Source organism: Nestor notabilis, unplaced genomic scaffold (genome assembly GCF_000696875.1).
Source record: "Nestor notabilis isolate BGI_N333 unplaced genomic scaffold, ASM69687v1 scaffold4107, whole genome shotgun sequence".
Classification (NCBI taxonomy): Eukaryota; Metazoa; Chordata; class Aves; order Psittaciformes; family Psittacidae; genus Nestor; species Nestor notabilis.
The window spans coordinates 29,256-55,381 of record NW_009936776.1 but is presented as its reverse complement, the minus strand read 5'-3'; the positions used below and the strand labels follow the sequence as shown (position 1 = coordinate 55,381).

The following is a 26,126-nucleotide window of genomic DNA, read 5'->3' as shown; positions in this document are numbered from 1 at the left end:
TGTTCTTCTCGGAAAAATATTGAATTCAAGATACAAGACTGAAAGTGCCTGTGTTGGGGTTTTGTATGGTTGGTTTTTCAACAGTTGTATATCAAGTGATACTGATTTGGTATGGAAACACTACATAACCTGAAATCGTGACAATGCTAAGTCAAGAAGTTCTAATAAAAAAGTACAGATGCTTACAGAATTCTCTTTATTATGTAGTGTTAAAGCACTGTTAAGGTAGAACTGTGATTATAAACACTCCTATGTCATCTTATCAACAGCTGCAAAAAACCCCAAAAAACAGCAGGTCTTAGAACACCAGCTCTTTAACTTGGTTTAAAGGAAAAAAATCATAATTCACAACAGGAAGAAAAGATTAAATAATAGATTCTAACTAATATACATTAAATCCCCATCCCCCAGGTTACTCTTGTTAATTTTGATTTAGTTTCCAATATGTGAGGTAAACCAAGAGGCAAAACTAATAAATTTAAGTCTCTTACTGTAAGTGTGTACTATACACTCAGCAATTTAATGCTTAAAAAGCATACCATGCTTTCTAAACCATGTCTGTACGTAAGTTTCAGATAAGCATTTAAAGTATGTGATTCAGAAAGAAAGAAAAAAATAAATCTAAGAAATCTTGAAAACATCTTAGCTCTAGTTTGATCCCATCTCTTACCTTCATTTTTTCCACAATGGCAGCCATATTTTTATGAGTGCATAAAAAGATAATGGCAAATGAAAACAGTTGCATAAAATACTAGATAATTAGAGAAATGCATGTCCAGACTGATACTCCCAGTTCTCCAATGCAAAAAAACAACCAAACAAAAAAACCCAAAAAACAAGCTAACCCTCACATTAAGATTTCCAAATGATTTGGACTTATTTCCATTCCTCTAAGACTCTGAATGCAGGTTCATTTTGGCAAAGTTTAAAATAACTTAGAAGTCCTCCCTCCTCCTTCCCCCATCACATTAAAAAAACCAATCATGATTTAAAGGGCAAGAACACCATTAAGAAGATATTATTTGAATAGTAATTATATTTCAGCTTTTTGTATTTTTAAGCTCACCACCAAAACCAAGTATTATAGAGAATTTCTCTGAAGCTCCTCAGATTTCTTCCTTTATGTATGCTTAAAAAGGATGTTCTCTAATTGATGTTCCCATTCACTGTTCAATAACAGAGGACCTTAAAACACCTTCTGATGTTTCTTGCTGCCACAGAAAGGACTCTGTTGTCATACAAGGATAATATGAAGTAATATATGAAAAAAAGAAAACAAATTGGAAAGAATCAAAACAAAGCTGACAGGGCAGAACAAGGCTTAAATTTATATTCATAATAGCATATTTACTTCACTGTTAAACATAAGAGTTCATAGTAGAAGTATTTTACAGTATTTCAATTTTCACTGGTTCCCAAGTTCCCACTTGCTCAGATTGCTCAGTGTCAGTGTATTTGCACTCAACATACTGCATTGTCTCTGTATTTTGAACTTTTACACTTTCTGCTCAAAGAATAATTGGACCTCTGATTTTAAAAAAAAAATGAAATAAAATTAGGAGGATAAGAATTTGTAAAATCAAATTTTTATCTACATTTCAAATCTACTTTAATGTAAAGGCTCTTTGAATCTGTGTTTTCCACAGCAGTTAAACAACAAATAATCCTGAATTTTTTTCCTAAGAGAAAAAAAAAAATCCTCAAATATTAAAAAAAAAAAATTGATATTTTGCTTCAGAGATCCCATACCAAAATCTTTGTAACTAGTAGCTAACTGTATGATTAACAGAAATGACACCACCACTCGATTTTGGAGCTTCAAATCTAAGACAATGCATAAAAATAGTTCTTCTTCTGACTCTTGATTACAATGAATGTAATTAGAATGAAACAGAATGAATGATAAACTTAAATGTGCAAAGCGTAACACCACAGACTTGCCTGGCACAGTTTTGTACTTGTGACAAAAGCATCGAAGGTCAGGACTAGAATCATTATCTTCTTAAGCCCTACTTAGTAGTATAATCTACATCAGAACAAATCTAAAAATGTAGTAATTTCATAGAATCATAAAATGGTTTGGGCTGGAAGGGACCTTTAAAGATCATCTAGTTTCAACCTCCCTGCCATGAGCAGGGGCACCTAGACCAGTTTGCTCAAGGCCAGATCCAGTCTGGCCTTGAACACTGCCAGGAATGGGCAATCACAACTTTTTTGGGCAACCTGTTCAGTGAATTGCCACCCTCACAGAGATTTTTTTCCTCAACATCTAATCTAAATCTACTCTCTTTCAATTTAAGTGGGATTATAGAGTGTAGACACTGAGAAGTTGTACAGAACATGGCTTGCATCGCCTGGGACTTTAGGTAAAACAATGTTTGCAAAATATTATACCTTTGATACAAATTAAATCTGTATTTTTGGTCTATCAGAGCAATATGCCTGCTCTTCTTACATCATGATAGCCTTATCAACAATGCTTTATTTTAAAAAAAAATAAAAAAAATTGGATGTGGCCTCGCCAAATAGATCATCTTATTTTGTTAAATATTTCTTTGTCGACTACCCATGTCTTCTCTGAAGTAGCAGTACATTATCCTGAAACAAAAGAATTGTGCAAACTCCATGACTCACTGCTATACCACACCATGTCTAGCCTCTATACATGTCAATATATTACAGGAAAGATTTTCATGAAAGACCTATTTTTCCTGTCTGTATGAAACAGAAACACAACAGAAATGTAACAGAAACACTATACTTTTGTATAGAAGGTAAATAATAAATCTATTAATGTCTCTTACCACACAGACTTAACACTTTCAAATAAAAAATTATGAAAAAAAAAAACCCTGAAATATTTTAAAGGCATTTAATCTATAACAAATAAAAGATTGCTACAGCTTAATGTTGCTTTTTCTTTTAATTAGCTATTCTAACAGAACTATATACAGGATTAGCTGTCTTCAGAACAAAATTCAAGATTATAAATGCTCTGGCACACTGAAAAATACAGCCAAAGATAATGAAATCTCACAGAGAGAGAAAGATCAAGAAAGGAACACACACAGGTAAATAAGGCTAGGAGGTGAGCTCAACAGTCCATGCTGTTCACTTAGTTATGTATTTTTAAAATGAACATGATCTATTCCAAGATAACAGCTCTCAAGCAATTTAATCTATGCTTCTGTGCTGAGGGTGGCAAAATAAAACTCTAAAAACCTGTGATTCGAAAATAAAAATTCAGATAAACAGCAAAGAAAAAAAAAATTACTATTGTTTATGCATGAGAGAACATTTGATTACAAAATTTAGTGGGGGTAGGCATGGTAAAAAGATTTAAAGGGCTTAGTTATGAATGGAAATTTTTTCCTTGTCAAAAATAAAAATAAAATTGTATCAAGCATCTTGCTGTTTTCAAAAATTGCTGATGTTCTACTCTTGATGAAGAGACAGAGCTCATACTTTCTTTCGACAAAACCAATCAGCAACTAAAGTAAGTCTAAGTGTGTAAGACCACTGGGTGCTCCCAGGATCAAATACAAACTTTCAGTGATTCACATGGTAAACTTTTCAAACTACCCAACCTGGCTAGACCATATAAAATTGCGTAAATAGAAGAAATTTGGGGCAGGTCTTGGATGCAACTCAGGAAGATAATATTTTTCCTATCTTCCAACATTTCTTTGTAATAATAGTAGTATCTTTGTCATCTGAAACAGTTCTGAAACAGATTTGTAAGAACACCTTGGCATGCTCAGTGATTCCAGAACGCAAAGGAAACGTAAACTGGGCTTTATACCTTTATTTCCTCAGACCTTTGCCCACTTTGTTAAAATACTGAATACTTTGTGAATGCTATTAAAATAAATTTGATTATGAAATCAAAATCACTTCAAAAGGAGATATCTAAGAAGTATTTATTTTTATCTAAGTTGTTACTGAAGTATCCAATTGGGTGGCATGCTAGATAAGTAGCTTGTTACTTAGAAAACAACTTGTTAAGAAGTGAACGTATCAAAGTACAAATCAGCTAATGTGAAATCAGAACCCACATCCTCTTCAGTTCTTAGGTATTTATAAATATTGCTAGACTTCTGAATTTCTCCACTCTTCAGGATGGTATGCTTATCAAGAGAGAAAGAAAATTGCAGCCAGTCTTGATGCATCACCAGAGAACTATGAAACTCCTGCTTCTCTGTAAGCAATCCTGAAACTCTATATGACATTTCTGTATTTTCTTCCACAATTCTCTCGGTCATGAATCTTTATGTGAGCTTATTTGTGATTGTCAGGATTATACCATATAGACTGTGATAATGTTAACACTTACACAGAAATTCGTAAGGAGCATCCAAAAGCCTACAATGTCCTCGATATTTGAAAACACTTTGGGGAAGAAGGGAAAAAACGAAAACCTATGTAGTTAAGAGTTTTGGTATATGTATTTAAGCTAATAAAACTTCCTGAAACATGGACATCAATAAAAGAGTTTAAATATTCATCCTATATACTTTTGGCATGTTTACCATAAATCTCTATTTTTATTCTGCCCCACCTCCTCCTAAAAAAAAAAGAATAAACTTTAATATCAGATCCATTGAAAGGAAATCAACAAATAAAATTCTCAAGAATACAATTTCTCAATCTTGTTTTTATAATTTATGTTTTATGCAAACTTAAATTAATAGAGCACTTTTAGACTATATTTAAGTACTCAGACAAGTGGTTTGTGGTAGTGGGGACAGCCAACCACATCCATAGATATTTACAGAATCAGATTTTCTGATAAAATGCCCCATCCAAAATCTGCATCATTCCAAATGCAGCAGAAAATATTTCCATCCATTTGCACCAAATTTGACTGAAAATCCATTTTATTAAGCAATACTGTCAAGTATGCTTTGGTGTTTATAAAAGAAGTGTAGGGTCATTTTATCAATTAGAGTAAATCCATTCTGCCTTTGTTTCCTTTATTCATGCACCTACGTTTTGCCTGTCATTTAGTTACTGACTGTCAGCATTCTGTAAGTAGTTCCAGTTTTTATGTTTAAGTAACAAAAGCCAACCACCATTCTGTCTCCTTTATTTAAATTTTCTATCATTTTGATACATGGCTTTCTCCTTTTAGCTTAAAACATTTTTATGCTATTTGCTGTGTTTTTTCTTTTAGGAAGTAGCTTTTCCAATTTTCATTTCAAAGTCATGTATACGTTAAATTATTTACATGCTTACATTCTACCAGTTTCATCATAATTGAACCTAGGCTTTTCATTCAGTATGCAAGAGTACTACAGTCCAAGAAATGTAAATAACCGTATTTTGTCTTGCGACTTTTTTTTTTTTAATTTTTTTTAATAGAAACTCTTTTAAACATTTAAATATATCACTTCAAGAATCAGGACTCACATTAACAGACATGCATTCTATTATTTCTCTACCTTCTACCAGCTTACCTGATTTTGTGTAATGAAGGCCATAGTTTTCAAATTAAAAAGAACAATCTATGTTGACATAACTGTGAAACAAACCAATTAAATTCACACATAGATTGTAAATCCATTATTCTTGCATACACTGTCATATGTGGTGTCATTTAATTCAGTTGCACAAGAAAATGCTATTGAATACCAAGTTAACCTGCCTATTTCTTAGTGCATTAATAAAAAGATCTTAAAACATTGTTTGATGTTTGTCAACATTATTATGAATTTCTGAACCTGGCTTCAAGTTCAAAATCGGTATAAAGAGTGGTAAAACTAAATAAAACATAAAATTTCCTTCCTTGGCAACAGGTAAATAAATTAAATGATCCAAAGGCTATTCTACTTCCTCTATGTACCAACAAAGCCACAAAATTATCTAAGGTTCCAAGTTTTATTATCGTAAATGATGATAATAAAACTCACAGGAGTGAGCTTCATACCAAGCTTACTCAGGAAGAAAAGTGAGTCTGCAGACCAACATCTAGGCAACAATACCAACTACCCCTTTCAATAACTACCCCTTTGTCAGAGTAGCACCTTCCTAACTCTCAATTTACAGATTGCATATTTAATCATCATGCTTACATTAATAATTTCCTGTACGTCCCACATTGAATGCTATACAGACAACAGCCACACTGTTATTTTATATATAGTGTACATATATATACACTATATATAGCATATACTGTATATTATGTACAATTATTTGTTAACTACCAATATCTTACTAAATGAATGAAATACCAGGAAGCTGGGATAGGTTAGCTGTGGTAAATTTCAGTTGCATTTTATTTCCCTGTCTCTATTCATTCAGTAGATGTTTGTTCTAAAGTCTTGAATACTATTAAGAGTAGATGACATACTGCTGGAATGCCTGACACCACGGCAGCTAATGCTAAATAAACACGCTGTTTCTGGGCCAAATCATAACAACTTCATCTGTAGCCACAGAACCTGCTGACTATCGAATCTAATCAAATTAGAATGTTATGAAGTGAATCATAAACTTGCACATATAAATACATTCTTAATTGTGCCTATAATTAATTGCCATTGTAAACTGAAGTACCTGCTTCCCTCCACAAACACTGTTTTCATGGTAGTGTCCAAAAAAAACCCCCAAAACACCAACCACCCCAAAAAACATCCCACCATCTCACATGACCAGGTTTCAAATTATATCATTAAAAAAGGTGAGGTGTAAAGAACCAATAAGATGCTTGATAGTTACCTACAAACACTCCTGAATGCCTATTTCCCTATAAAACAGTAAACTCCATTACCATTAATTGTTTAAATCAAATATTAATCTTTTATGAATACTTTTAAAATGAAGACAGCGAGAAGGATGTTTTGGTAATTCCACCAACAGCAGTGGTAATATCTATGTGACTCTGGATCCTCAGCATGTGCATGTATCCTGAACCCAGATCCTAAACCTAACACCAGCCTTCATTGTCAGCTTACAAATTACTTCTTCTAAGTTCTATTTCTCATCCTATATTTGGTGGAATTTTAAAGCATTTTTACTAGTTTGTGTTACATAGAAAACTAATAGCTATGCAACTGTTAATTTCTTTTTCTTACCTACTTTTAACCTGCATCCACCTCTAGAAGTAGACAGAAGAGAATATAATTTACTTAGAATTACAGAAATTGTAATATCTCAAGTAACAAGCCTAACAGCATATTTATGTGGAACAAAGGAATGGGCCTTATAGATAGAAGCTATGAGATCACATACTACTTTTTGTGCTAGGTGCATAATAGTAATTTTTACCACTCTTTTCGGTTTAACAATTTTCCATGATAACTTTGCCTATACCTTGAAATATAAATGCAGGCTATGAATTTTTCCACAACGCATAAAACAAAACAGGTACCACAGAATTAACAACTAAATAAGGTTTGCTTTATTTCCTATGAACTTAAATTTAAAAAGGCAAATAAGGCCTCAGGGAGATCATCTTAGCAGATAATTATTCAAATCTAAGACTAACACACTACTTAATATTATATCAGGGTCTTGGCGCTATCATTTTAAACAAGTGAAGAATAATAACAGAAACATTCAAGCTTGAAAGATCAAAGCATGCTCTCTTTCAAAGTTCTTTGTAAGTGGAGGAAGAAAGTCTGGACAGGATCTTATTATTCTTGTAAAGCAAATAACCTGCCCTGTTCTATAAAATATTTACAGGAATGTTTTTATTTGTTATTGCTATTGTTGTCATGGTTTAACCCCAGCTGGCAAGTAAGTACCACACAGTCACTTGCTTATGCCACACATACACACACTCCCCACTGCAGTGGGAGAGGAGAATCAGAAAAAAGGTAAAACCTGTGGGTTAAGAACAGTTTAATAATTGAAATAAAATATTATAATAATAATATTATAATAATGAATGTATTAAGGAAGGAGATAATAAAAAGACAGGAATAAAACCCAAGAAAGACAAGTGATGCACAATACAATTGCTTACCACTGATGCCCAGCCTGGCCCCAGCAGCCATCAGTGGCTCCTGGCCAATTCACCCCAGTTTCTACACTGAGCATGACGCGACATGATATGGAATATCCCTTTAGCTGGTTCAGGTCAGGTGTTCCGCCTATGCACCCTCACAGCTTCTTCTGCCCCTCCTCACTAGCAAAGCATGGGAAACAAACAAGTCCTTCACTTAGGGTAAGCACTATCTAACAACTAGAACACCAGTGCTTTATCAATATTATTCTCAGACGAAATCTAAAAAAACCCAAAAACATAGCACTGTACCTGCTATAAGGAAGAAAACTAACCCTATTCCAGCCAAAACCAGGACAGCGGTTTTGCTATTATTTTGTTATAATATTTCACAGAATAAGTCAGGTAACAGAAGCTGTAATTAAATTTATGTAAAAGTTTACTTTCATCTGGTCTGAGACTCCATACAAAAAGACTACTAATAAAATGACTAAAGAGAGTAAAGAGTACATATTCTGTCTGACAAAAAAAACCAAAAAACCTCCTGTCTTATCAGTATTGAGTCCTGAATAAAGGCCAGAACAGTTTTTAAAGGAACACAAGAAAAGAAAACCTGAGAGGTGACATCTTCCTTTAGAAACTGAGGTAATAGAATACAATGAAAGATCGTTCCATGACACAGTGAGGGATGCACATAGTAGTCTAACACATTACACAAAAAGATGCAAACCAGATGACAAGTCAGCCCTATTTATAGACTGTATCAACTCATAAGGCATGTTAATAGTTCTCAAGGTGCTCCCACATGCAAAGTTATTGTAGAAGTACTTTATTCTGCTCATAAGTCAGGTTAGCATCAGCCATTTATAGGTGTCAAAATACCATCTCCTCACCATGTAGTCCTCCATTTCTTCAGGCTCCATTAGATTGTTGAAAAAAATTTATACAGAATATATGGAACCAAAGAATTTATTTCAATATGGAAATTCTGATCCATGAACCTTGTACCAATTTTCATGCATTAGCTTTATCTCTTTTTCCTTTGAGCACATTCTTCTAGCTCTATCTGTAAGATTCCCAGCTATTCACATTTTCTTCATGCGTTCAGAAACTTGCTCTTCTGCTGGGACAGTACCTTAAAGGGAGAGTGTGAGGAAGCGCACACACGCATGCATGCACTGGACAAGTAATATTCTCAAAACATCCATTGCAGGTCTTGAGATAATGTCAACCCTGAATGCCAAGAATTAGCCTCTCATGACATTTCCTCCTTTTTTACATGAAAACTTCTGGCTTCAGTTCCTTTGGTGAAAGAATTCTCATCACTGGCTATATTACACTTTTTATTCTACCATTACACTTTTAGCCAATGATACCTAGGGACAGAAAGTTATCATGAATTACTAATATTATGGGAGTATCATATAATTATAAAATCGTTTGGGTTGAAAGGGACCTTTAAAGGTCATCTAGTCCAATGCTCCTGCAATGAGCAGGGACATCTTCAATTAGACAAGGTTGCTCACAGCCCCATCCAATCTGATCGTTGATGTTGTCAAGGATGGGAAATCTTCCATCTTTCCAGGCAACCTGTTCCAGCATTTCACCACTCTCATTGTAAAAACAGTCTTCCTTATATCCAGTATGTACCTACCCTCTTTTAGTTTAAAGTCATGACCTATCACTACAGGCCCTACTAAAACGCTGACCTCATTTTTCTTATAAGCCTCCTTTAAGTATTAAAAGGCTGCAATAACATCTCCCCTGAGCCTTCTCTTCCGCAGGCTGAACAACCCCAACTCTCTCATCCTGTCCTCATAGGATATAAAATATTAAACTATACAGTCCTGATCTGAATCTAAAAAATGGCTTTTGGCTGGGAACAGTGAGGTCCATCCCTATCAGAACATTTAACACTGCTCAGTAAAATCCAATTAGTATTTCCCCTTCATGACAAGCATGGAGAGGGAGAAAACTATGCTTACGCGGTATTCCATATAGAATGTCATTCATTTTAATTAGAACCAAACCTCTTTGCATGGGTTATGGAATGTCTCAGATGGCATAATTGAAAAATAACTTCTGTATCTACTGCCCACTTTGCAAACTCATGCGTTATTCAGGAATTGTACTGGGTTGAAACGTAGTTTATTACATTCGCACTTCCCGTCAGCAAGGGAGAACAAAACACCTAACTTAGTTTTCTTGGTTATCACTAGCACATTACCAAATTAGAGTTTGTAATAACTAGTTGATAAAACACATCTGAATGTGCCACACGGGTATTATAATTAGTAGAATCTTAAAATTCTTTCTCCATTTTCTTACCAGAAACGGAACCAGTAACATACCTCTTTTTTCTCTGTGAACTTCTTCCAAAAGTTTTTCTTGCTTTTTTATCTGTTTAAAAAGAGACTGATGTTCAGCCTCCTTCACCTGTGTAAAGTGCTTGAGCTGTTCTCGGCTCTGCCGTAAGTAGCATCGCAGCTTTTTTTCCTTACTTTCTCTTTCCTTTACCTCCTCACACAGCCACTGAAGTTTAGTCTACATTTAAAAAAAAAAAAAAAAGATAATAAAAAGTAAAGAATTCTAATGAAAATAAGACAAATGTTAACTGATCAAACTACCTTTGGAGTCACAGATTACTCATTTGTACCTATTACTAAATAGTGACAATAAAAGGGCCATTCAGATACATTAAGAGGATATATACTGACCTTCAGAGTCTCAAAAGAGCTATATTTTGGCTGATAGCTGTATTTGAAGAAGCAATACATAGATTTCGGGGGTTTGGTGGGGTTGCTTTTTTTTTCATTTGGCTGGTTGGTTTTGGGTTTTGTTTTTTGGGTTTTTTTTCATTTGAGGTTTTCGTTTGGGTGGGGTTTTTTGTTTTGGTTTTGTTGGGGTTTTTTTGGTTGGCTGGTTTGTGGTTTTTTTTGCTGTTGTTGTTTGCTTGTTTTTATCAGGAGCATGAATTTGCTAGCGTATGTATGGAAAATCATATTGAATTAGTATATACCTAAACATCAAGAGATATTTCTTCCTTTCAGAATATCTTTCTACTGTATGTTGACAGAATTTAAAGCATTTATTGATCTTAAAAAAAGTTACGCTAACCCTTTCTGGTCAGTAGAAGTTAATATCTAAGGTTCATGCAGAGGAAAATGAAAAAAGAGCTCAGATAAGATATGTCATGGTCAATATGGTAAATCTTGAAGTGAAAAAGAGAATAGTTTCATGCCGCCAATTAAGAAAAACAAAAAAAGAGCAGCAGGTATTTAACTAGACATTCATTTATTTTAAACTTCACTCTAGTAGCTAAAGGAACAAACCTAGGTGAGAAATGTATGTAAATGATTAGGCGCTCTTCAAAAGATGTTTTTAATAATACGACAGTGTCAATTAAATGAAGAAAAAACTTCCTGTATAACATTTCTCTTTTGATCGTCTTATCTCTGCTATCTATAGAGGCAGTCTTTCTTGGTCTACAAGTCTTACACAGACCACACATCATCAAAAACCTTAAGTTATCTTACATGTAAACAGTAACAATTTTTGCTTAGGCAATCCTTCTGTGGCTTTGACCTTTTTATAAGAAGCATGTCTTCTACAGTTTGTCATGATCTTCGTTCTGATCATGAGAAACTTATTCCTTTTATAAAGATAACTGGATAAGAAATGTATTTATGTGGGTGAGTTGGGGGAATAGGAGGAAAGCTGCAAAATGAATGGCAAGGGTTGTAAGTTATCAGTCATCACTGACGAAGTTTTCAAGCATGTGTGCATCCACATTATACGATTCAAAAGCTTCAAAGGGGGAAAGAAAATAGGTCATTTTCTAAAAATCCAATCTACTATCTTTTAGATTTAATAAAAACCAGCCTTACTCAGAATAATTTCTTGCCTTTTCATAGCCCTTTAAGAGAAACTTAGCTTACTGAGTAGGTTCTCATGTTTTTCTTGCCTCAAAATAGTTGAACCAGATCTAAAAGCTATCATTGCAGTTACTTCAACACCTTTTTTTGTAAAAACAGCATTGCTATTTATTTTGCTAGAGACACCTTGTTGATAGCAAAATTTAGAAAATTATTCCAACAGGTGAAATAAAAGTCTTAGGAATATCGGAATTATTGCCAAAGGAATGCTTTTGTATTTTTCCCTTTCCCCTTTAAGTGCCTTTTCACTTACGCTTTCAATTGAGTGATTATAAATGCTGAATATTAGCTTACTCAGTAAAATTTCAGGAGATCTGACTATTACCTTTGTTTCTGCTAACCAGCGATGAGGATCATTCAGCACCGTTGGTGTAAGTGATACTGCCTATGGAATCATAGGGGAGGAAGAAACAGGCATGAAAAGGGGAATTGGACACAGAAAAGAGAATAAGCCTTTCCCACTATTGGAACTTCATCAAAAAGTGTTCTTTGCTAAAAATCCAGCTTGGAAATTATATCTGTAAATGGATTAATTTAACTATTTAACCATAAATTAGTCACACTGGAAAGCAAATTATCTAAACTCACTGATATACATTTTCTTTAATGTATAACTTAACTAAATTGCAACGATAGTAAGTTGTATTCTGAATCTGTATAGATTTCTTCTAAGAATCACTGATGCAATGATGCATTTCAAACATCCCCAGAATATATCTCTGAATCAAGATGTAGATTCTCAGTTTGAAACTGTATGTCCTTTTTTGAGAATATAATAGTATTTCCAAGTAATATAATCAGACTCTACTTAAAAATTACTATTAAGGGCAACTTCAAAGTCATTCAACTGTTCTTTTTCCTCCATTCTGCAGAACAACAGTGGCTGCATATAAACCAGAAGCAGCAAAACCAACTGTCCTTAGTCATCAACTGTTATCAGTATATCTACAGAAATGCTATGTGCCACACAAATTTCTTATCAAAAAGTAAAAAATGACAATCCCCCACATCTTTAATTATGCTTCATGACGATGTTCTTAGTGCTTTTATGAAAAAGACAAATCACTTGTTTTGAATATTTGATGCGCATAAAAAGAAAATTGTGATCTTCACCATGTGGATAAAAAGAAAATAAATTTGTGCTGGAATCCTTCATTAACACTTCAAATAATAAGAAAATGTGATAGGTCTTTCTGCATTCTGCATTCACCAGTTAAGTGATAGGTGACAACACCACATACAAACTCAGCTACAAACATTCATTAAGAAAACCTGCAGAATACTTAAAACTTAGAATTACTTTTAATTTCTCCATGGAGTCCCGAGAAAAAATTTCACAAGCAACATCAATTTCACTTCCTATCATGGTAAGAATAGATTCCTGTTCCATTTCTAAGTGTCGCAGCTGATCCTTAAACTGCAGTCTAGCCTCATCCATCCTCCTCAAATGATCTTCATTGCTGATCTGTTTATCCTGGAGTGAAAGAGAAAACAAAATACAAATAAATTATTCCATTTATATTATAACACATCATTAGCAAAATGTGGTAATCACACTAAACTCACTCATGCACCAAGTTCAGTTCCTTACTATGGAAAATAATACCTTCTAATAGTAGCCATAAGTTCCTCTCTTGATCCTCCTTATTCTCCCACAAATCAGTTATGAAGAAACTGTTACCAAATGCAAACCCAACAATCATAAAGCCTATTTTCAGAGTCAAACCCAGGCATTCTATTATAAATATATTTTTCACACTTGGAAAGAGAGCCTAAAACAAATACTCCCTTTATTATCTTTTGCCCTAAACCAGTTACAGGCATTTAATCTCTGTCATTAAAGAGAAATCCCTGAGGAAAAATTGCACAGGCAGTCAGTGTGTTCTCAAAGGAGAAGTATTCATATAATATCTCAAAGGACGGTGACTGGCACTGCAGAAAGCATTTTATGTTATCATCCAATGTAAGAAAGATCATTAAACATGTCACATATCTTTTAAAAATTCATATTCTCCTACTTCATATCTACGATTGAAGCACCATCTGAGTAAAACTGACCCCACCATCTGAGTAAAACTGAACCCAGAAGCAGTTTTGTTAAACTATATATTGAATTATGCATTGTAATTAATATAACAAAACTGTCTTTAAGAAATTAAATTGCTTCACACCTGTCTACTGCTGAAATCAGGACGTTGTAATGTAGCAAAGGCTAAACACTTTAGCAGGTACATTTCAGTATGTGCAAGTGTGCTGAGAAAGGTGAGCAAAGCAATAATAATAATTTTGAAACATTATTAATTATAGACCTCTGCAATGACAAGGTGCAACTGTTTAAATTTTATTTATTAGAAATCTTCATATACTGCTCTCATTAGACACCACTGTGGAGCTAGGTAATTTATAACATACAAATTCTGGGAACAGAAAACATATGGAATCATATAATCATTTAGGTTAAAAAAGACGTTTAAAATCATTGAGTCCAACCATTAACCTAGCATTGCCAAGTCTACCACTAAACCATGTGCCTACGCACCACACCTACACATCCCTTAAATACCTCCAGGGATAGTGATTCAACCATTGCCCTGGGCAGCCTGCTCCAATGCTCTCCTACTGGCACCAGCATCAAACGGGTAGTAACGCAATGGATCACAAACTATAGTTACCTATATTAGAAATACAGCAGGTAAGAGGACTTACATTTCTACACCTAAACAGTATTAGCAAATCCTTGTAGGGATATAATTCGTGATTCAGTCAAAGCACTTTTGCCGCCTTTGACTTATACAGAAACTCTGCACTACAGTATGATTGTATATTCCTTACTATGCATGTGTATTTTTTGTATTTTAAGTTTACCGTCCGTTTCTATAATTCATCATTTATTTTAGATATTTATCAGCACAGAGATAAATCATGGTTAAAACTAGGTAAGTTTACCTTTTCTTCCAGTTCTTGTTTTATAAATTCACATTTCCGCCTGAGTTTTACATTTTCTTCTTCATTTTGGGTTAATTCTTCTGTCAATTTATCACACTCAAATTTTATCTTCTCTAGTTGCTGACACTGAGTTTTCACTATATTCTTCTCTTCTAAAAGCTCCATCTGATGGTAATGGGAAAATAGATTACAAAGTCACCATATGGGTTAGTTTAAAACACCCTCAGACCATAGAGTTTCAAATCCATGAACAATATTATGGAAGGATAGTTCTATTTAATTTTTTACATTTAAGTTATATTAAGTGCAATCACTTATCTGAACATGGCAAACATGTACCACAGAGTTGTAGAACCATACAGTGTTTCAAAAGCAGTAAATAGAAGTCTCATTCTGCATTTCAACTCTGCTACACTCATCAGTTTACATCACCTTAAGAAGCCCAGTATTTATGCAACTTTTCCATTACTGAAATAATTTGGAATCATAAAGTCAAAGACTACCATTTCATTTCAGAACCTAATACTAAATTTATATTTGCAAGGAAAAAATTGCAAAGATTTGGTATTTTTATTTCTAGAACTCTCTGGGTTTCATGCTGTTCATGGAAACATTGCAGAGAAAAATGAGTAACAACATTTAAGGGCCTTGAAAGTTCTAACTAGATGGATTGATTTCCAGTGGAAAAGATAACTCACTAAAACCGACAGATTTGAGGAATTCTCAAGAATTTCTAGAAAATGGGGAAAAAAAAAATCACCCAAACAAACAAACAAAAAACCACAAAGAAGAAAATTACACACATATTACTCAAAAGCAGCTTCATATTAGATGAATTGTGGGATATAGGTACACAAAAAACCTAGCCTGCAGAGTGAAATCCTTCCTGAGGAAAAGCAGAAATTCTGTTCTCCCAATTACACTATAAATACAACTTTTATGGGGAAGAAGGGTAAGGAAAGAAGTTATATGAGTTAATTTAGACACTACAGAGAACAGAGTACAAAAACTTCTCTGAAGGACAATTCTGAGAAATAACTTTAGTGCTAAAGTCCACAAAGACTTATGAACACAAAAACAAGTCTGCAATGCCTAAAACATTTTCTGTGAATATGCTTACAAAATCAGCTTTTCAGTTCCTACTAAAGCTAATTGTATTATAATGTCTATGCAGATGGAGACAATCCAAAAACCAAATTCCTCACTTATATTAGCTTTGAGACACAATGGAGAAAGGTAATTTTTATTAATTTCCACTATGGACAAGCAGATGTAATCATAATTTAATTGATCTTTACTGAACACATATTCCACATCTGATAATCTTCAGGAAAAAAAGAACTATACCCACCTGGTATATGTATAGAAGAAAATTTGAAAAGAAAAACACATACATACACAATTTTATATGTAGACATACATACCTCTACATAATCTTACATTAAAGATTAATATTTGAAAGTGCTGTCAGGCACAAGGACATATTGTATTTCACTATTCTAAGAGAATAAGGATGTTTTTAAAGCAAATGAGGTTATGTAGTAAAATTAGGGGACAAATTCAGAGCTTCGAAACACATAGCTGATTGGGGACCACTAAGCAAACCACTTCATTTCCTTTGCCTAGATTATCTAACATTTCAAGTAATAAAAAAAGACATCATAAAGACATTGGTTGGGAATCCATTAGAATGCTCTAGCAGAAACGGAATTAAAAGCTTAAGCACTAGAATCTCAGTACTGAGACAGTAAGAGCCTTCTCAAGACTGACATATTAGTATAAAATTCTATGTTCTTTTCCAGTTCTACTGCAACATACAATATTCTTATGGTACCTCCCCTATTAGCCAAAAAAATCCTTAACTACCTGATAATTTTTCAATCCAGTGCAGCATTACAAAAGGCAGACAAGAAGCAGAAGTATCATGCAGAGGAGGCAAGAAAGGGAAGAACAATAAGGATCAATTCACTTCTTTTTACAACCTAGGCAGCAGTTGGTCCTGTAAACACAGGGCTCTGCACCCCTTGATTCCTGAAAGTAACTCAAACTTCCTCCTCTAGTGAAGTTTAAGGCTTTGGGTCTTAATAAATGTGTTAAATTTCCCTTTACTCCCCACATCTCTCCTAACTGACCTTTATTTTTAAGACTTTAATAACCTCTGGACAGGGTTATGTATATTCTTTCCCAAAAGCAGTTACAAAGGTTGGACAAGGCTGAGACATTAATAAGGTCAAGATTACTACTGTAACAGTAAGAGACAATTAGTTACTGGGCACAGAAAACAACCTGGAAAAAAAAATCAGAATTGGTAAAAAAAAAAACCAAACCACAAAAAAAAACCCACAAAAAAACCCCGTAACAACTCTTCTGCTGGATTTTCCTAAACTCCACCCTAAACCCACAATATTTAAATATTTATATTATTTAATATTTAAATTTAATATTTAATATTTAGATATTCAAATTAAATAAAATGCATGCTAAGTTTTACTGTCATTTGGAAGAAAACTCTATCCATAAAAGTGAAAACCCAATTGCAATGTAATGATGGCTTCAGACAAAAAGTCTGAAGCCTGACTTCAGACAAATCACCTGTACGGTGACATGTTCTCATCAGGTCTTCCTACAGATGGACATGATTATCTGTTTTATTGCACATACAATATCTGAAGCAAGAGAACACTGTCATTATCATTCTATGTACTTCTAAAAAAAGCAGCCCACCCTATTATCTTACAAACGTCATCTCCCTCAACCCCTCTGTTCTGTGTTTCAGAGACACAATGCTGTAAAGAAATGGTGTGTAGATTAAGGATTCTGGGAATTCATGGCACTGGAAATGAAATTAAGTGGTTAATTTTTTAAATATTCTGTTCAGATACAACAATCAGAACCAATATCAAGGACCTTACCACAAGATTGACCTTTCAGTAGAAAAGGAACATACAGTAGGATCACTTCATTATTTGATGACTACCACACAGAATACACTTTTCATCTCTTCCCTTGATATTAAATGTACAGTCTTAATTTCTATATCATTGTCAAAGGAAAAACAAGTATTTTGAGAGATCACTTAAATAACACAAGACACAGTACAAATTAAGTTCCAAGTGTTAAGCAGTGCTGTCAAAATATTTTGATTTTAATGATCCTTCCATTAATAACCTTCCAGATTTTTATTGCTATCTTCATTAGATACTTTGTGTGTTAGCAAGGTCTTAAGAATTATTGTCAGTTACTATCATAAATGATATATTAAATAATTAACCATACTTTTCTAAGTAAAACCAATTCATAACTGCATAAAAGAGGAAGATATGCATTTTTAACTAGCCACATATTTGTGGGAAGGGAAATAAACATGTTTAAATTACTTACAATGAAGTAAATCATAAATCACTTAAGCTTTGATTAAGGACTTTGTAGCTTTTTATGGTTAAATTGGTAGAATTTTGACATGAGCAAATTTTTAATTTGATGAGACCAAGATGGAAAGTGTATTTATAGTGCTTCAAAAGTACACTCAAAATATGTCAGTAATTTACAGCATATCTGGAAAACTGCTGCCTCCATTAATATAAACATACAAATTAGTATTTTGTATGTCCTAATAATAATTTTGCATATATATTTAACCATGTAATAATGATTGCTTCAATAGAACTGCAATGTATAGCTTATTCAACTGTTGATGGTTAATTGTGCATTTAGACCACTTCAGCTTAACTTTTCAATTGTATTCTACCACTTAAAGCCATTCTTACTTCTTTACAATGCAATAGCCTTGAATAAGGAGCAGTTGATGTAAACTGAAGACATTAACTTGTGTCTTCCTGAATAAAATGCTATATTTCATCATTTACTACTTGAACATAGTCACTTTTCTGAGAAATCGTACAGAAATTAGAAATTCTAAAAACTCCTTGAAACAGAGAGAACTTTCAAAATTAACACGTTTACACATACATTATCACTTGGCATTTTGAAAGTGTTTCCAGACAAATTGCATGATGCAGAAATAGTCATTTTAAACATTTACAAAAACGCATCATTCCTGAAATATGCAAGTTCTTTAATAGAGCCATAACATTAATTGTAAAAGTAACAACTGGAGAAACTACAGCCTCATATATCTCCTCCTGTTCTGATCAAATACATACCTATTTCACTACTTTAGGAGTAAAAAAAGCTTTTGACCTAAACTGTTACTGTTACATTTTTTACCCTGCACTTTAAACCTTTACAATGACCTGCAATAAAACGTGTATTAAATGTTTTAAAGCCCATGTTTTATTATCTTCATCACTCAATAGCGGGAGAGGGGAAGCCTGACAACAGAACTTTTCAGAATGAAGTACCTTTAGCATTCTAATCTGAGCCTCTGCGTCACCCTTTTCTTGTTTAAGGAGTTTAGTGAGCTCTTGAATGTTTCGTTCATGTTTGATTTTAGCATTTTGTAATTCTGATTGAAGATCTGCCAACTCCTGTTGGTGAACTTCTCTTTCCATCTTCAGCTGCCTGTTAGCTGAAGTCACCTCTTCATGCTTAGATGCCTGCTGTTTCTGGAGATCTGAGAGGCTCTTATGTAATTCCTTTCTGACTTTCTCCTCTTCTGCTATTCTATTTGTTAGTTCCACACGTACAGAACTTAGGTTTGTTACATCTGCTTGCGCTTCTAAGAGTCTTTCTTGGTCTTTTTTACGGATCAAGTTACTAGTTGCAAGTTCTGTCTCCAAGTGTTCCTTTTCAGCTTGTATTTGATTTTGTAGTAAGACTTGCTTTTTCAACTCATTCTCCAATTTATTTACACTACCTTGAACTTCTTTGATCTCTTCTTCAAGAGATACCTGGTGAGACTTCATTTCATTCAGCTCTACCTCTTTGCAGTGGAGGAGTTCTTCCTGGTGGGCTCTCTTTGTAAGCACATCATTCAGCTCTTTCCGAAGGTTTTCTATTTGGTGTATAGCAGAAAGAAGTTGACTTCTGAGGTCATCCTTTTCTTTGAGGGCCTAGAAAACAAGAAAAAGAAACCCAGTGTAACCTAAGTTAATGAAAGAAAATTACTGGAAGGATGTCTTTAGACATTCTAATGTCTAAGGAACAATTAGCACATTTTGTTCTGTGAAAATACGTAAGTTTTACTTGTTTTGAACTCAGTTCAAATGTATTCAGTGTTTCTTTAGACAAAGAACATTTGTGACCTCAAACATATACTTGTCCTTACAGAATCTACCCTCCCAAGCAGGGATAGTTTTGACTTGTGCCCTGCTTTTCTCACCCTCTTTGCAAACTCATATGTGTTTCTTTGCTGGTCCTTCCAAATAGCAAGATGGAGGAAATGAGGCAATACAGTAATGCAGAAAAATAGAGGGATGACTAATGGTCACATAGACCTTACCTATAGGTCCATTTTACAGGCTGACTTGTTTTGTTTATTTTTCTAAAATATTACTTATGAAGTATATTAACTTTTTTTTTTTTTATCTGCACACAGTACATGAATGAACAGCAGTTAAAAGCCTGGTTCACTCATGCAACAAAGCCGAGAAATGAAGACTTCATCTTAAAAAATCAGCCACATTTAATAAAAAAATCCACTGTTTTCCTAAGGGGCCTAGGGGCTGGAGTTTTCTTCCCCAGCATTGATGTATTTCAAGTTTAAAAAATCCTTGAAAATGTGCTAAATTATAGGGAGAAAACTGCACTGCAAATACATGTGTGTTACTAAATACCGTATTTCATTAAACTCATGTTACACACACCATTCTGGATTCTTACTTATCTCAAGTTATATTTCAATTTTTTTAACATTGTTTAAAATAAGAATGAATTTATGGTACCACTATCATAAGTCACACACAACTTCTACTACAGGAAAAAAACATAAAAAGCACAACACTGGATTTCCTGATATATCACAAACTACTGGATTCTTTGAACCAGCTTAAATAAATTTTATACTGAATTTTACTATTTCCACTAATTCCACAAACAGTACACATCTCATTAATCCCATTGTGTCTTAAAATATAGAAAATTAAAAATACACTAGTAGTACATAGCGTTACAGTCTGCTAGCAATCTGACACACATGGTGAAAGTAAACACCTGCTTTCCAAGATGTGACCACTGTTCTCTGAATGAGACAATGCATAACTTGAACATGGGTTATTACTTAATGTGAATATTTCTTTTCCAAAAAAATAACATCACATTATTTCCTTAAAAATTAACTACAAATAAGCTAAGTTACACCAAGTGTTAACTGAAAAGATAGATAAAGTAAAAGCAACATTCATAAAGAAACTTTTTTCTTTGCAAGAAGAAAGCTTTGATTAAGTGGAGAGACTAGAATACATACTGGATAAAGAAGCAAATGTGGAACTCCTTAATATTGAAAAAATACTGCCACCTATTAGCTGTTTTGTAGCTCATCAGAAAATTTGGTCCAGAATTTAAGGTGGGAAGTGATTTAAGTAAGCCACAGTTTGCATAACTCCTTACCTTCATTTCTTAAAAAAAAAAAAAAAAAGGTACAAAACCCTCACAGCCAATCTTACCTGACTGTTCTTGTCCATCAGTTGGTTGATAGTTTCATTTTGTTTTTCCACCTCATGATCCAATTTCTTATATTTCAACTTCCATTGGCGGATAGTTTCCTGTGCTCTCACTTTCAGATCTTCTCTTTTTTTCTCAGCCTCCAGCCTGAGTGCCTCTGATTGCTTGAATTCAGTGAAGTATCGTTCAGCTTCCTTGGTACTTTCTTCTACCTGCTGAGCTAGCTCGGCAGACTGGAGTTCAGTCTGTCTACGGCCATCCTCACAAGCCTTGTAGCAACTCTGTATCTCCTTTAGCTGGTCCAGCATTTTTTCCTGCTGCTTCTCCCTGTTTTCCAGGTCAGATGATAACTCCTGGAATCATCACAGTAAAATATGAAAATTCCAACTCTAACGATACATAGTATGAAACCTTATCAAACAACATACAGCAATGTTAAATAGTGTTTCTATCTAAAATACGAACAGCATAAAAGATGCTACGAGGGAAAATGCTGTAAGCCCACAGTATCTCCCCCTCTGCAATGACCAAGAATTTCAACAGATATAAAATACATGATTACTCTATCCCGTTTATACCTTCTGTATTTGTTCCTCATCTGCTTGTTCTTGTTACAGTTTATATTTTAAGTTTGAGAAGGAATCATTGACCAGGATTCTCATGTATTACACACTACATAAATATGGACTAAAGAAAATAGTAAGATGTGAAGAGACGAGTATAAACAGATGAGAAGAAACAGATAATTGGCAAGGAAAGAACAACATTCACCATGGATGGTAGATGTTTCTAGAACAAAGTGCAAAGACATTTGAAAATGTAGCAAGTATATTAGAGTCAACATTAGTTGGCCTTTCAATATAGAATTAAACTGAAGACACAGATGTTAATAATAACAAGTGCTGCCCATCTCAAATCTGATATTTCCCAGGACAGTCTCACAAGCAAGTCAGGAAAAATATTCTCCATATACCTTCTGCAAGAGCATATTCAGAAACCAGTTACTGAGGCTTCACTCACAAAACTGAATTTTATTATGATCATCACACAGAATTCACATTAGTATTCCGTATTTTTGGCCTATTTATACTGTTTTCATACCACTCAGTATTTTCATTGATCGTAGAATAGTTTGGGTTGGAAGGGACCTTCAGAAGTCATCTAGCTCAATGCCCCTGTAATAAGCATCTAGCCTTCAACTAGGCTGGTCTACAAAGGTATTGATTTCCCTTATTTTGTAAGAATATATCTTTACATTCAGAAAAGTGTTAATTATTGATTTTCAGATATCTTGAATCACATAATGAATAAATTGGCTAACATTTTCATCATTAGAAGATGAAAAGCCATAAAATTAGTTTTAATGGGGATAAGTTCTTAACCAATCTTCATAAGACTGAAAGACATATTACTGAAGAATTCTAATCTTAAATAAGCAAATCAATAACTTTCCATCAGAAAATTTGAAGCATTTTAATAAAATGACTGTCTGCTGTTACACTCTAGTGGACAATATTGTAAGACTACTTTGACCTAATTAGAATGAGAAGTGATTAGTAAATCAAACAATTTCACAAGTATAAGAGCCTAAAAATGCTTATGGAGACACTAGGGTATAGCATCTTACAATTTGTGTACTTCATTTATTTCTTACCCTAACAGTCAGGTCATAATAATCGGCCTAACAGCTCCGTATCTATACAGCTCCATGCAGAAAAATACATTTAAGATAGTTGTATACATTTGCAAGATCTTACAGAAGCATCCTCAGGTGCTACAGCAAGTGAAATAAGAATTTTCTCTATTAAATTTAAAATATAATTTAAGATTGAACTCACTTCTAAACATGAGTTTAAGAATGTGATTATAATCGTTTTCATCCTTTCCATTTTACATCATATTGTGAGTTTATGGCAACTGTCATGGACTAAATATACCACACAACTCAAAATGTTGAACAATGACATTTAAATAAATCAAAGGAAATTTCTAATATCACATGTACACCAGAGGCAAGTGAAGTTACTTCCCACTAACTAAAGATAAATTACACTGAAGTCAAACATGAGTGGTCACTTCCAACTGGGAATCAGGCTATCTGATAGGAGCAGCTGTTAGAACAGGCTTGACAAAATGCTTTGTTAATACGTAAGTTTAGAAATTCACATCCTTGCATTCCTTGATGTCTCATCAAAAAACAAAAACACACTAGCTATTTTCCTGTTACTTCCTCTGTAGGAGAATGGCAGTGGGAAGCAGATAAGAAGTACAAAGTATTTTCTGTTGAGATAATCAAGGAAGTCAAAGATCTCAAACTCAGAGCAATAGCAATAACCCCAACTGAGCAGTCTTCCATCAGTATTTCACAGAGCAGGAAATAAGTATCAGAATGTCATTCTGATCCTCAAGAAAGTATGTTCTACAAGTAGAAGTTTTAAGAAAAGGTTTTATCCAATTATCTCCTGCCACCAAAGTAACTGGAATTTCTCAGGTGCCACAAAACTAAAAAACTATGATGTTTCAGAATAGACTGGAGTTGCATTGGCCAGCTAGAACACAAATGCTGATGGGCATCAGGAAATGAGTTCTGCTTGCTCTATCCTCTATAGAAGCACTGTAGGTCTTTTTAAACCTGTTCTATGAACCAACTTCATAAAGCACGTAGGAACTTATTTTGAGACTTCAGTTTTTTCCAAACATAATTTGATGCATTATTTCAATTTAAATCGGCACAGAAGTTGACAAGGGAAAAGAGCAGATACAGATTGCATAGTATGTTCCTGTAAATCTATGAAAAGACAAAAAAAAAAATCCTACTTTTGAATTTCCCAAATGATACAATACCATTCCAATGAAAAGTACCTTCATTAGAAAAAGAAACACAAAATACAGACCCCCCTGGCTTACTGAATGCCCCAATACAAGTATAACAAATGTTAAATACTTGACTACTAAAATCCCACATAGGGTTTTGAAAATATCCTAATTTCTCCTTACAGTACTGAAAGACAGTAGAAAATGGTTACTTTTCAGGGATCTTGCTGCCAATGACAAATCTAAACAAAAAGCACAGAAGTCTACTGTATTAAATAAGAAGGTAACTACCTCCTTATGTTTCATTTTGTCTTCAAGACAAAAGTCTTCTAACTAAAATTCCACTGATAGAGACTGCTGTTACTCTTTTCACAGAGAATCACTTTAAACAGGTATTTGTTTACCATAAATAAGAATACTAATACTTATTAATGTAATCATTATTATGTTGCCTCTGATTGCTAAAAAAGAGGAGTTATGACCTATTTTTGTCACTCTACTTACTAGCTCATAGAACAAGGTATCCCAGTTCGTTTAAGTTAAGTATCCCAGTAAGTTAAAACTTAGTTCCAGAGCATGATGCATGGGGAATGAGGAAGTAAATACTAACTTATAAAACTAATTCCAGAAACCACTATTAATGGTAACTGCTGATAAAATCAAATCACCTTTTCTTTGCACATGGGAAAGAGAAGCAATCCAAACCATGAATTCATGGGCAACAGCAAATACCTTCTTTGGTTTATTTACAAGATTGGAGAGAAAAACTTCTACAAATGCCAATCAATTTTCAAAGTTATTTATAGAATAATCCAAGAAGAACATGGCAGTTACTCTGAATTTTAAAGGTTATTCCCTAATATGGCATATCACCTACCTTAAACATATGGGAAATCATTAAAAAAAACCAAAACAAACAAAAAAAAACAAGGAAAAAAAACCAAACCAAAAACAAACAGAAAAAACAACTCACCTGTATGTGCATTACAAGCTGTGCTTTCTCCTTGTCCTTACGCTCTATGCATCTCTTTAGTTCTTCTACCTCTGACATTACAGCATTATGACTCAACTTTGCTTTAAGATCCAAAATATGTTTCTCCAGTTCCTGCTTCTCTCTCTCATATCTTTCAGCTACTATAAAACAGTGACACCAGAACAATAAACCCAGTAGAAACAATGACTTGTGGTAAATTATTTTTTTCTCATTTCTCTTTCGTCGGTTTTCTTCTTTACTTGAGACTATTCCACAGCTACTGATTTTGAACAAAGTAGCTGTGAAAAATGGCTATATTTGTATCATATCATTTTACTGAGTGAGACAGTATTTCCCATTTATCAGTCATTTTATAGGGGTCCTCCCCCTTTTCTTTTTTTTTTATTAAAACAAAACGAAATACCCCAATAAAATAGAATCAGATGAAAGAAACAATGGTGTAAATGAAACTTGGCCACAAACTCCAAGGCCAAGATTTTATCCCACTAGAGTAATACCTCCTGCTTTGGAAATCACACTACTTGTGAATTTTATGTCTGAATCCTACAATAGGAGTTCTTGGTGAAAGTAAGCTATAAATTTCCCCAAGCAGAATTTCAAAGGTCTGTAGTCATAAACAACTACTGGAGGCAAAGAAAATCTCCATTTGTATTCTTCCCATGCATCTTTGAAGAAACAGAAATAACACAGTGAGAAGAAAAGCAATTGTGTAAATCATATAGATATATGTATATAACTAAATAGCTCCATTACATTGCTCTTGCTTTCTTTATATTTTTACAACAGTTTTGATTTATAATTATAATACAAATGGAAAAACTAAAATACGCTTTCATTAACATGAAATGTATATTGTTTCAAATAAATCCACTTTCAAGCAGATAGAAACATAGACTCATACAGCAGTTTGGGTTGGAAAGGACCTTAA

General features: G+C 33.8%; 1 protein-coding gene across 1 annotated transcript in view; it reads right to left on the bottom strand.

Moving 5' to 3' along the window:
• CEP128 (centrosomal protein 128kDa) overlaps positions 1-26,126 on the bottom strand; it is a 98,750-nt gene that overhangs the window by 45,720 nt on the left and 26,904 nt on the right. Inside the window, exons 11-17 of the mRNA XM_010018522.1 lie at positions 25,178-25,338; positions 21,393-21,743; positions 19,191-19,841; positions 14,830-14,994; positions 13,184-13,357; positions 12,209-12,268; positions 10,300-10,492 (exon numbers count right to left, since the gene is read on the bottom strand). Of these exons, the coding sequence (XP_010016824.1) occupies positions 10,300-10,492; positions 12,209-12,268; positions 13,184-13,357; positions 14,830-14,994; positions 19,191-19,841; positions 21,393-21,743; positions 25,178-25,338 (1,755 nt within the window). The remainder of the gene's footprint in view (positions 1-10,299; positions 10,493-12,208; positions 12,269-13,183; positions 13,358-14,829; positions 14,995-19,190; positions 19,842-21,392; positions 21,744-25,177; positions 25,339-26,126) is intronic.